Source organism: Abramis brama (genome assembly GCF_963993115.1).
Source record: "Abramis brama genome assembly, chromosome: 2".
NCBI classification, from domain to species: Eukaryota; Metazoa; Chordata; class Actinopteri; order Cypriniformes; family Leuciscidae; genus Abramis; species Abramis brama.
This window is the reverse complement of record NC_139964.1, coordinates 29,890,359-29,902,956: the sequence shown is the minus strand read 5'-3', so window position 1 is coordinate 29,902,956 and position 12,598 is coordinate 29,890,359. Positions and strand designations below refer to the sequence as shown.

The following is a 12,598-nucleotide window of genomic DNA, read 5'->3' as shown; positions in this document are numbered from 1 at the left end:
GGATGGCAGGATGGATGGATGGAAGGATGGCAGGATGGATGGATGGATGGATGGAAGGATGGCAGGATGGAAGGATGGGAGGAGGATGATGGATGGATGGATGGATGGATGGATGGATGGATGGATGGATGGAAGGATGGCAGGATGGATGGATGGATGGATGGATGGATGGATGGATGGATGGATGGATGGATGGCAGGAGGAATGGGTGGATGGATGGAAGGATGGAAGGATGGAAGGATGGCGGGATGGATGGATGGATGGATGATGGATGGATGGATGGACGGATGGCAGGATGGCAGGATGGATGGATGGAAGGATGGCAGGATGGATGGATGGATGGATGGAAGGATGGCAGGATGGTATTGTATTGTATTGTATTGTATTGTATTAGATTTGGATGGATGGATGGATGGATGGATGGATGGATGATTTGATTGGGATAGATAGATAGATAGATAGATAGATAGATAGATAGATAGATAGATAGATAGATAGATAGATAGATAGATAGATAGATAGATAGATAGATAGATAGATGGTGAGGGCAGTTCACTTGAAACTAAACTGACATCCCATACTGCAGGTCTGATTGAAAAATCATGACCAGAATTACCTCAGAGGCAGACAACAACAACAACAACAACAACAACAACAACATGACAGACGCTTTTTGAATGACAGGATATTTGTTTGGGAACTGGAGATGGGCCTGAGATAGAGGAGACAGGCAGAAGGTCAAAGAGGAGGAGAGCAGCCGGACAGCCACTGGAGTGCTCGCGGATAAAAGAAGTTCAGAGGAACTGACAGACACAGACAGGATGTGTGTGTAGGAGAAAGAAAGCAGGGTGAAACATAACAGCCTCTTAAAGGCTTAATATGTGTGTGTGTGTTTCTGCCAAGGCATGCATGGCTTTCTCCATGTCATTCCGGCCATGCCTGTGGAGGCTTTGGGGATCTGCTGAAAGGAAAGTCCTGACTCTCGCACCATGCACGTGGGCCAGAGGGGTGGCATTCGGGACGCAGGCGTCACCCGGTGAGTGCTCTTACATGAAAATCACACACAGAGGATTAGCTCACCCTCTGAAGGCGCCGCAATCGGCTGGTGGTCCATGGGAACAAAAACAGGAGGGTGACTGTGCCATAATGGGGGGATAACATAGCCCTGCTCTTCTTTAGGAGTGAGGAAAACAGACAGATAACAGCACACAGGATAACGTGGACATAAACATTCATACAAATATTCCTGTAGAGGAGAATAATAACATTATTCAGTAAATAAAGATTATTAGTAGATAAAATAAGAAAGCCCTGGACATGCTTTTAGCTTCAGCATATTCTGAGCTAAACAACGTAGGACTGGGTTTGATTGTGAAAAGTATTCATTCATATTGCCTTGGTAACACCAAAAGAGAGTCATTACTACGGAGCCCCTAAAGGGACCTTTGCAAAAACTCACGAGAAACTTTTTACAAGTGCGCAGTGCTCAAACGTTACGATTTTAGGTGTATGTATACAATAACCTATTTCATTTGTGCGTCCACTGCCATTTTACTATGAAGAAAAGGAGAGTATGGATGCACATGAGTTAATAAAATTTTGGCTTTCGTTAGGGCAGTGTATCTCTAATTTCACGGCCTTATGTCCGCTTTAACGCATCCTCTGTGACGGCCGAGAAACCGCGCAGAGAAATGGGGTTATGTCTCAATACGGCTGTGTGTATTGTCCTATTTACCAAGTGAAAAGTTTCTCGTGAGCATGCAAAAAGTTTCTTGTGCGCAGGCGAAAGTCTGTATACATATACAAGGGACATTTCTGAGGTGGAAAAGATCATTATATTTGAATAAAAAATGAATAAATATTAAAATATGAATATTTCTTCATTTGAGTCTTTTTCATTTTTCATCAAAATGTATTACCACCTCTGAAATGACTTTCCTTTTTGCTCCTTCCAACCCCCGTTCACATAAAGAGCACTTTTCACAATCCGTTCCATTAATCATAAAACTGAAAGTCTTGTCCGACATTATTTACTGTCAAATACAGAAATAGAACAGAAATGGGCTGCTAAAGCTGTTTCTTGTTGTAACTCAATTTTGATTTTATGATTTCTTGGAAGAAAAAGTTACAGTAAGATCCCTTGTCTGCAGAAAATGGTTCTTTTTGGATAAAAGTGGGCAGGTTTAGTCTCAGCTGCATAATTACACAGTGAGCACCAACCATAATGACTGGAAAAATCCTGACCCCTTTTGTTCTGGAGCAGCTGATATATGGTGATGAACAAAAAGACAAAACCTAAAAATAGTGGAGAGTGACTGAAGGGTTTGGTATTTAAAGTGTTTATAGTCCAATGTAACCCTTCAGCTTTCAAAAATACTGTGATTGACACTGGAAAAAAAGATGAGAGCCGGGAATGTCAGTGTTACAGAACAATGTCGGCGCTTTACAGCTTAATTATATGATGACATGTAAAGAATCCCATATAATCCCCCTCAGCTGTGCTTGGCTTTCCAACTCCTAAATATCACACGGAAATGAACATTGTTTCAAAAAACAAAACACATTAACCGTTATTGTGCCCCTGGCTTGCTGAAAATCAAACATTTATGATGTAGAATTTGCAACTTTTAAAATCCGTGGGTCCATATGTGAGTTTAATGATTTTTAAACATTAACATTTTTATTTTATGTTTGCCCTGAAGACTATGTATGATGTTAGTCAAAAACAGTTGTAGTTTAGCTTTTTTTTCCCCTACTGAACGTTTAAGAGGTGAATATTTATTTTCTAAACTGTAATCAGAATAATCTGCTCTCTCAGCCTGACCAACTGAAAAAGGCCCCCAAACTGTCCAACATTCAGTTCAATCGGACTAAAGGTGTAGCCTACATTTAATATGAGCCAACCCATTTGATATCTTACTATTTTGCCAAATGACTTAAGAGTTTAGCATGAGACTGGAACATCTATTTTAGTTACATATGTCATGTGCACAAGACAATTTATGCATGATGTTAAAAACTATTTCTTTAATAGCCATTTAATAAACTAAGCATTTAGCATGGGCTACTGAGAAGTGCACCCTGGATAACGCATTGTTAGACCATAAAGCATATCTATCTTCATATCTGAAAGCATTTTACAATATTTGATGCCCCATAATGGATTCCTGATCGATTCCAGGAACAGCAGGTAAGCAGATTCTCATTAACAGAGACCTCCTCTGAAAATTAGCATCTTATTAAATTGATTTGATCCATGGAGAGCCGAATGCAGCTCTGTCTAACTTGACTCCTAAATGGATTAGCGCTTTAATGAGTTTATTTGTTCTGGGCAAAGATGCCCATCTGCCTCAGATCGTCTCCATGACAGTGATGTTACAGTGAAGAGCATCTGCTGCCATTAGCTTACTGGCAAAATTGAGAATCAAAGGAGGTGAATGCTATTGTGCTTTAAAAGGATAGTACTTTGTAGAATGTCAGTAATCAAACAGTTGATGGACCCCATTGACTTCCATTATTTGTTTGTTTTTTCCTATTATGGAAATCAATGGGTTCAGTCATTTGATTACTGACATTCTTTAAAATATCTTCTTTTGTGTTCAGCAGAAGAAAGAAATTCATACAGGTCATACAGAACTATCCTTTTAATTACCTTGGATCCTTTTAACATTGAGGCCCTGCTTTATAAAAGGGTTTCAGGATGGCTGAGCTGATGTGTGTGTATATATATATATATATATACACACACATATGCAGGGCCTAAAATTAACACTCGCCAAGCACCAAATGCGAGTAAAAATCAACATTGGATTGAGCTCTCTTTCACATCTTCTTGCACTTGAAAAGACATATTCAAACAAAATGATATCAAAATGCCTGTCTTGGCGAGTATCCTTGTAAACATAGTCATTTATATCTCAACTAAGCGTAATCAGTTGAGAAATAAAACGCATGTGTATCAGTGCATTGGATCCGTGCATTAGCTCTTAAAGTGACAGCAAGCCTAATATGCCTGCTGCTGTTTGTGTGTCAATCAAACAACAAAAGACAGACAACAATCACTCTGCTCTTGACTGAATAACTTTTGTAACATTATGTTTCATGGCTGGTAAAAAATATTTTTAAGTCACTGGCCATTGGCAGGTGTGGCAAAAAGTTAGTTTTAGGCCCAATTGTATAATATTATATTTATTAATATAGAGATTGTCAATACAAAAATGAACTAATATGTAAAACACATTTTGATTACATTAGTATTAGTATAGAGCTATTAACAATCAACGTTTGCATTGCAAAATATCGACTATGATTTCACAAAGGATTCAAAATAAATCATGAATAATATTAGCAATTATTACAATAGCTTATGAAATACAAGTGATTGGGCATCGTGTGTGGTACAATTTAATTTGCATGCTGATTGTTGTGTTACAAATCATTTCAATAAATAAATAAAAACAATTAGCGGCTTGAAAAACACTTCAGTCAGTCACACTGAAAATGAAAGGCTTGATTATTTCCACCCATCATTTTAATATGCCACCCAGGTGTCCGCGCTAACCAGCACCTGTCAACGTTTGAAACGCGCAGGACAAATAAACCCTTGGCATGACAAATATTTGTAATTTCCTATAAATCCCATCAGATTCTTTTAATCGCTCTTGCCACGGAAGCCAAGTGAAGCTGTTAGAAACGTCATCTGTTGTGATGATCTTTTTTTTTTACAAATTCAATCATTTCCACACAGTCCAGCAGTGCTAAAGAAGTTTAATCGACTTGACATGAAACCATGACGCAAGGGAAAGCCGAAAAGATTCTATTCCACATTCCAGAGGGGATTGTTTTCCCTTTCCTTCCCGTCTTTTAATTACACCTTCTCCCTTTGCCTTCCGAGGGCACAGAATCCTCTGTTTAAATCTCCCAGCCTTCTCCTCTCAAATGGAAATGTGCCTGTTAAATCAGGGGTTATCTCCGACGCCAGCGTTCTTCTGATGAGTCAACTACAGACAGAATTTAGTCCCTTGGCTACGTTTTATTTTCGGTACGGCATTCTTAGTTCAGTAATTGAGATATTATCAGCTTAAGGGAAACCTCGCGTCCTGAATCACTACATCACTCAATACAACAGATACATTGTTTTGTGTAGACCTACAGGGTAACATCTACATCCAGATGCCTTTAAATGAATGCAGTGACAAATTGGTGCTTTAGACTATAGAAAGAGGGATTGATTTAAACGTACTGTAAGCACACTTCAGCACTTACCTTGGTTGCATGTTTTTCCTGTATAACCTGGATGGCACTTGCATTTGTTGGGTCCCACGCATTCTCCGTGTTTGCATCCGTGCTGACATACGGCTGTAGGCAAAAAGATCATCAGCATCATTTTACACCAAAGTCTGGGCAGTAGATATGGAAACATGTAACAAACAAACAGGCTTAAGTTTTTGTGCTGAGAAAACAAACAAACCGTTCTCACTGTGGGAAATAAGTGTCCATACAATCAGACCTTGAGGATATTGTGGCGAGAGATCCACAAAAACATTATTTTGGAACGCTGGCCCCCTACATCAATAATTCATTGTTTGGCTTGGTCATTTTAATGAACCGAGTGTACGGTCCACCTCACTTCTGCTTTATGTCTCATTACATCTCACATTTGGATTGGGAAGCAGCCCAGAGCTGTGCAACATCAGAAACATTTTAGATCCAAGACTGAGGGAACTGCATTGTATTGCTCAAATAAGTACTGAGTAATATCAGTTAAGTACATGTACTTACTATAGAGTTACGGTTAGGGTTAGGGTTAGATACTCGTTATTATGCATAATTTACTGTTATTACAATAGTAAGTACATGTAGTAACGTGTAACTACTTATCCTTAAAATCAAGAGTTACCGAAAACATCCTCAGGGTTGAATATGGGGTAAATACTGCCTCTGACATCTTCAAAATAGAGACAAAAACATGCAAATTTCAAAAAACAAAAGCTACATCCCATCCCATATTGCTCTTCTTAATGTTGTCAGAATGATCCTGTGTTTGCAGCCCTGCTGCTAAATAACAGCACAGGAAACTGATCGGTCTTTTATAGCATACCAGATTAGGTTCAGAGCAACGCAAATCAAATAATGTTTGAAGTAGTACATCAAAGATGCCCGGAATAGTGGAATATTCGTTAGTGAATTAATGAAAGTATGCTTACAAGCACTTTTTTTTTTTGTTATATAAATATGCCACAACATGAGTCTTTAGTATGAATAATACTGGTATTCTATTTTGGTTTATTTTCATATTAAATGTTTTATGATTATATAACATAAAATAATTGTCATTATTATTATTATTTTTTGTAAGTTTATTTTGTGTTTGTGGAAAATTTATGAAGAATATTTAAAAAAAAGTTACCCAATTTACCCTAGTTACTTGATCACCTGCAGTTGCAGGGCCAAGACAAAATATGTAATGGTATTTTAATGGTCTCAACCATTTTATTCACAAATCACTGGTAAGGAAATTAGCAGGAATTGCACAGATACTGTAGATAAAGTGACTCAGCACAGAATAGCCTTCTTGCTGACAGCTTTTTACAGGAAGAAGAGTCAGTGTTGTTCCACTCAATGTTAATGGCTTCAAACAGTTCATGAGTAGTTGAAAAATGTCTGCCAGTCCAAATATTAACTATAGGGTTCAAATCTGGACTCTGACCGATGCCAAAACATGAGCCTGATGGACTTGTTCTCAAGCCATTTCTTGGCTGTCTTTGCATTTTTCATTGTCTTGTTGAAAAACAACATATGATTTCAACTTTTCATTTTTGGGAAGCAAGCCATTCTGCATTATTCTCCTGCACTCTAAAGCATTAAATTACTTTTCACAGTGAAGAAACTCACCAATAGCAGCAGATAAAAAGGCTCCTCACACAATGACACAGTCTCTTCCTCACGCTTCACTGTGATGCATTTATTATTATATTTCTCAGCAGATTTCTGAAGACACCGCTCTGAAGCTTCACTATGCAACTCGTGTTTCATTGTGATTCATCACTCCACACACAACTTCCCATATTCTGACAAAAACACTAATGGCTTTTTAAGTAGTGCATTTGTTTAAATTTTGCCAGTTTTCTGACCAATACGTTGTTGTTAAGACAATTAAAAGCTTAGTTTATAGCCATTTTTGGCTTGGCCTTTTTGTATTATTATTTTTTCGCCCAGGAGTGTATATAGACCTCTATATAAATATATATATAATTTATTTTTATTAATTTTTTTTTTTTGGGGTATTTTCCATTTTCATTTTACTCAAAGTTTTAGTCATTTTGTTGTATTTTTGTCAATTTTATTAGTTTTTTTATTTATTTAAATATATTACATTTTTATTTCTGTTTTAGTAAATTTGCATTGGCAACTAGTTGAAATAAAGTTTATTTTTTAAAATGTTTTATATATTTCAGCTAACATTTATTTTATATAAGTTTAGTTTCAATTTACCAACCCTGCTGTAACAATAGGCTGGACTAGAGCACTCAGTGGTGGTTAATACCAGAGTCTGCAGTCGACTGAGACTAATTTCCATTGAAAGCATCGTTGACTCTCCAATTATAGAGGCCTATCAGAGCTGTTCATTTTCCTCACTGGTGCCATTCTCAGAGTGAAAGAGGAGCTAAGAATACACCACAAATACACACACAAAATACTACAAGAGACATGAATGAGAAAAGATGCTATATAACCCCTTGACCCCAGATGGTGAAAGCAAGACTATGTGTACTAGTGATAAAAGACACACATATATCTACTTTCAAACTGTTCAAACTGCAAGGAGGCGGAAAAGCATTAGCCCACTCTGGCAAAATGGTGAGATAAGAATCAGCCCGTCTCATTCCACCTTATTAGATTGAGTAAGCTAATCAAAGGTACATGTTGACCTTGCTTTTAACCTGTGTTATTCAATATAGATGTTAGACAGTAAGATCAAACCCTACGGTTAAAACACAAAAGGACATGAGCCCTAATTTGGTGGTAAACCCCAAGCTGGCAGGAGACAAACAAGGAAACCGAAACGAGTTCTCTGACATTGAGTTTATCCGGGCGGCTGCCTTATCTCGCTAGCCAGACAGTTATCAAATGTGATGAAATCATGGATTAATCCTGGTGGGACGCTGTGTGATCACAAGCAGTGGTTATATTTTTAAGTGCTGACGAATGAAGAGCTTAAGGACAGGGCTTTAAAGGGAAACCTATCTGCCGCGGTCCGGTTCAGAGAAATGCCGACACTTGGAACACAAACCACAGGCGAAACGGGCCAAGGGAAGTACCCGTTATTGACAAACCACATCAAACGGTCCCGCTGGCTTCAAAACGCCTAGCTCCTCTCTCACCACATGCGTTCCTCTACCCCTGGAGACTTTCATTCTCGGCATTGCATACCTATCAATCCATGCGCTCTGATGACGCATGACCGGATGGCAGCTTCAAAGCAATGTCAGGAAGTGTTATTGGTGAATTTTATGAAAATAAGATTCATAATAAGGCTCACTAAATATTTAAAAAGCTAATAATGATTTTTCCAAGCTGGAAAAATCAATAAACCTTGCAAAGCACAACCGCACCATGTCCTAGTGGTTTGTGCCAGACCTGTAATACCCATCCAATAGATTTTTGTTGTTCATGAACATAATGTAGAATTTAAAAATTACATAAAATTGTATTAAAAAATTATATTAAAAGTTAGCTTTAATATTTATAATCTTTTTACTTAGATATTTATATTTAAGTTTCACACTAACTACGCTACAATATCCCATCTAAAAATAAATACATACTGTATATAACATATTATATATGAATAAATAAATAAAACATAAACTAATGAATAAATCAATATATTATAATTATATATATATATATATATATATATATATATATATATATATATATATATATATATATATATATATATATATATATATATACTGCATACACACACAGTTGTAATTGAAATTATTCAACCCCCACTGCAAATCAGGTTTATTGGCAAAATTTACAGGCTTTCGGCTGTTTGCAATGAACAAATCAAACAAAAGTAATTGAAATAGCTCAACACAACAAATGTTTTAAGTGGTTTCCCCAAATTCAACTGAAAATGCAAGTTTTAAACTCTTCTTGTTTCTTATCGAAAGTAACAAAACGCGGAGCTTATTGCGATTATTGGTGGTTTATGGTGGTCAGGCAACAACGCTGTATTCATCTCCCTGAAAGCACTCGGACATCTCAGAGACGTCTATTTGACGTCTGCATTTACATCTGAGAGATGTATTTTTTAGAGTGTTTGCTCATCTGCAGACCGTCTCTGGGACGTCTTTAACCTGTTTATGGTTTAAAATGTACGTAAAACTGCTTTTTCTACGATGTTTATCAGATGTATTTACACTGCAGATGTTTTCCAGACCTCTTGCAGACATCTTACAGATGTACATGTGCTATCTGAAAAATTACATTAAATGTTAACTTTAATATTTAGAATATTTTCTACTTTTATATTTATATTTCAGTTTTAATTATACACACGTCACATCATAAATGCCTCAACAGGACAACTAGATAGCTAACTAATTAAGTAGTTAAAATGTTTATTGTAGTGTTTGTAATGTTTGATGTTTTTGTTTTTGACGTGTTATCCACAGGAAGCCAATTAAAACAGATGCATGATATTTAGCAGTACCGCTCATATGGGAGATGCCAGTTTAAATCTGGTTCCCTGATTCCATCCTCCATCATTCCTGTCCTCTCTCTCTACTGCTGTGTTAAAAGACCCTTGATGTGAGATCCTTTGAGGCTGACGTGGGGGAACAAACACATATGAATATAAACAGTGATATCCAAATATCCTGGAGGGTCCAGCTATTCAGATGGAAGCTGGAGCAGGTGTGAAGTGTTCACAGGATATCAGGATATTCTCAAAGGAGGAGTGCGCGCGGGGGACTATAAATAAACGGGAACTCGGTATTCAGCGGATGCGTGCTCTGAATGACGCTCAGGCAAGATGATTGCAAAGGAAATATGATGTGGTGCTAACCTTGGGGTTGGCACCTTATCCCGATTACTCTGCGGGTTAAGACGTAGAGGGCTGCAAAACAAACGGCCAGACAAAAAAAATAAAAAAGGAAGAAGCTTCATCTAAATGTGAGATGAAAACATTACATGGGAGCCATGCTAATGATGGACAAGCATTATAAACGCAACACATACAATCCACACACAGAGTAAAGATTAAAGTCTCTCACATTTCACGTGGTGACAAGAACTTTTTTTCAGGGAAAAATCACAAGTGACATTTATGTTTCAAAAGGTTTCTTTTTGATGCTGAAAATTCTTTGCATCACAGGAATAAATTACATTTTTAAAAAATATTCAAATTGTGTAATAATGTAAGTAATAATTTCACAATATCACTGTGAATGGACACATTGTTACGAAGTGCAAAACACTATATCAAAGCTGTGTTCAACAAAGCTTAAACTGTTTCCAGCGTACAAAAAAAGAAGACATTTGTCTTCAAATTTTGATTCATCGGTCCACAAAACCGAGTTTCACTCCTCTAGTTCCTATGTTCTCTTGCCCAGGCAGGGCAGCCTCAATAACAAAGGTTTCTTTGCAGTTCCTCAGTCACACAGCTTCACACACACTCCCCTGTGAACTACTGATGCTCAAACATTTGAGTAACATTTTGCTGAGCTGGTATTTTAGGAGCAGCTTAGGAACAGGATAGTCGGTGTTGCAGATGTTCAACTATTAAATCCCTCTTGTCCCGCCTGACCTCACTGGTCCTCATGAGGGCCAATTACTTCAAATTAAATGATGCTTTAAACTACAGAAGTGACGACTCTCAAAGCTAACATTACCCTTCAAAAGATACCATGGTGCTATACACCATGTTACTGAATGATTACCATATTTATTTAGTTAAATTGGTCTTAACTGGAAGTATAAGTGTTATTATACTGGTTTCGGATTCACCTGACCTAGTCTTGCATATCCAGACCTTCAAACTGACGGCAGCTTTAATTGGCCAAGGACGTCTGGCCGACAAATCCTTCTAATAGCTGATTTAATGCTCAGGAAACATATCTTATTATTATCAATAGGAACAGAAAGTTCTATATATGAATAGAAAGTTCAGCATTTATTTGAAATAGAACTTTTCTTTTATAAGAATAGAGTCTTCTTTTCATCAATTTAATGGATTTTTGCTGAATAAAAGTATTAGGTTATTCAAATAAATCTTACTGACCCCAAGCGTTTGAACCGTAATGAAGAAATTTTAATGTTGACTGCCTGTCCTTAAGCACTTGCAGTGTACGTGCTTTACTGTAGCTATGATCTTTGCTCTTTTTATAACCTGGAGGGATGAGCCGAAATGATCTTCGTTGGTAATCCACACTATGCTATGAAAGCTGTTGATAGAGCTTAACTTGTATTGAACCTGGAACGTTCCTTTAAAATCCAGCTTTTATAGAGAGAACGAGAGAGAGATTACAGTCCGAGATGTCCTGACGCTTGAGACAGATATTTCACTCTCGCACTGAGCCGTTCTCGTGAAGGAACTTCATCAAAATTCATCCTCAGCTGGAGATCTTGTTAACTCTAGATGATTAGGTTGTTATGATTAGGGAATCTAATTTCGGCTGTGTGAGGTATAATCTTAATCACGAATTCAGCCTAAGAAACCGAGGGCTGCCCCCTAAACCAGCTGTTCTGTCAAATATTGCAGCTTCATGTTCCTGTTATTGAGGTGAGAATGGAGCCAGATAAAGTATGATAACAAAACCTTTGACTGGATGGATATTTGAAAAGCATTTCGGAGCCGAGCACTTCACTTTCCCTTAGGACTCTGTGTTCGGGGATGCATTTATTACGGCCTTCATTCTCAATGTGCATTCACCCCGTATGATCACCGACCGGCCAAAACAAACCGCAGCAATTTCAATTCAATTCAATTCAATTCAAATCGAATCGAATTGAAATTGCTGCGGTTTGTTTTGGCCGGTCAGTGATCATCAATCAATTTCATCAAAGATATGAGATGCAGGCATCCCGTAATCAGTCATGATGGAGCCCTTAACGAGTTCACCCGCTGGCTGTCTTGCTGTGATTGACAGAATCGGTTTGTTTGCCGCCCACTGTGCATATTTATTTACTTCAAATGACCGTTTTCAGCGTTTTCAACTATCCAAAACACGCAATCTGCAAAGGCGTACCTCGGCCACGTGAAGTGTGAGAGACATTTGCACACATACACACACAGTCACACAAAGAAAACATTAATTTGTTACAAAATACGGTATAAAGACGAAATGCTGAGAATCTACTAGCATAGAAGCATAAGCATTAGCTTTTGGAGCCCCTCAGCATGTGACCCTCGTGAACTGTAATTCTTTGGCAAAGGCAACAGCTGGGCTATCATGTGCACAAGCCATGCAGAGAATCTTGCATTTGTCAGGCTGCCCGATACATTGTGCCGCTAATACTCATGCATCACAAAGTAGCCCATGAATCAGCGCTAGGCTTGTTCCATTTTTTGATACGGTCAAAC

At 37.8% G+C, this 12,598-nt stretch overlaps 1 protein-coding gene across 2 annotated transcripts in view; it reads right to left on the bottom strand.

The window, feature by feature from the left end:
* npnta (nephronectin a) overlaps positions 1 to 12,598 on the bottom strand; it is a 49,722-nt gene that overhangs the window by 24,265 nt on the left and 12,859 nt on the right. The window contains exons 3-4 of one of the 2 annotated variants that reach the window (XM_084096379.1): positions 5,266 to 5,358; positions 1,081 to 1,173 (exon numbers count right to left, since the gene is read on the bottom strand). In XM_084096379.1, coding sequence (XP_083952505.1) covers positions 1,081 to 1,173; positions 5,266 to 5,358 — 186 coding nt within the window. The remainder of the gene's footprint in view (positions 1 to 1,080; positions 1,174 to 5,265; positions 5,359 to 12,598) is intronic. The other variant, XM_084096380.1, reaches the window with a different exon arrangement.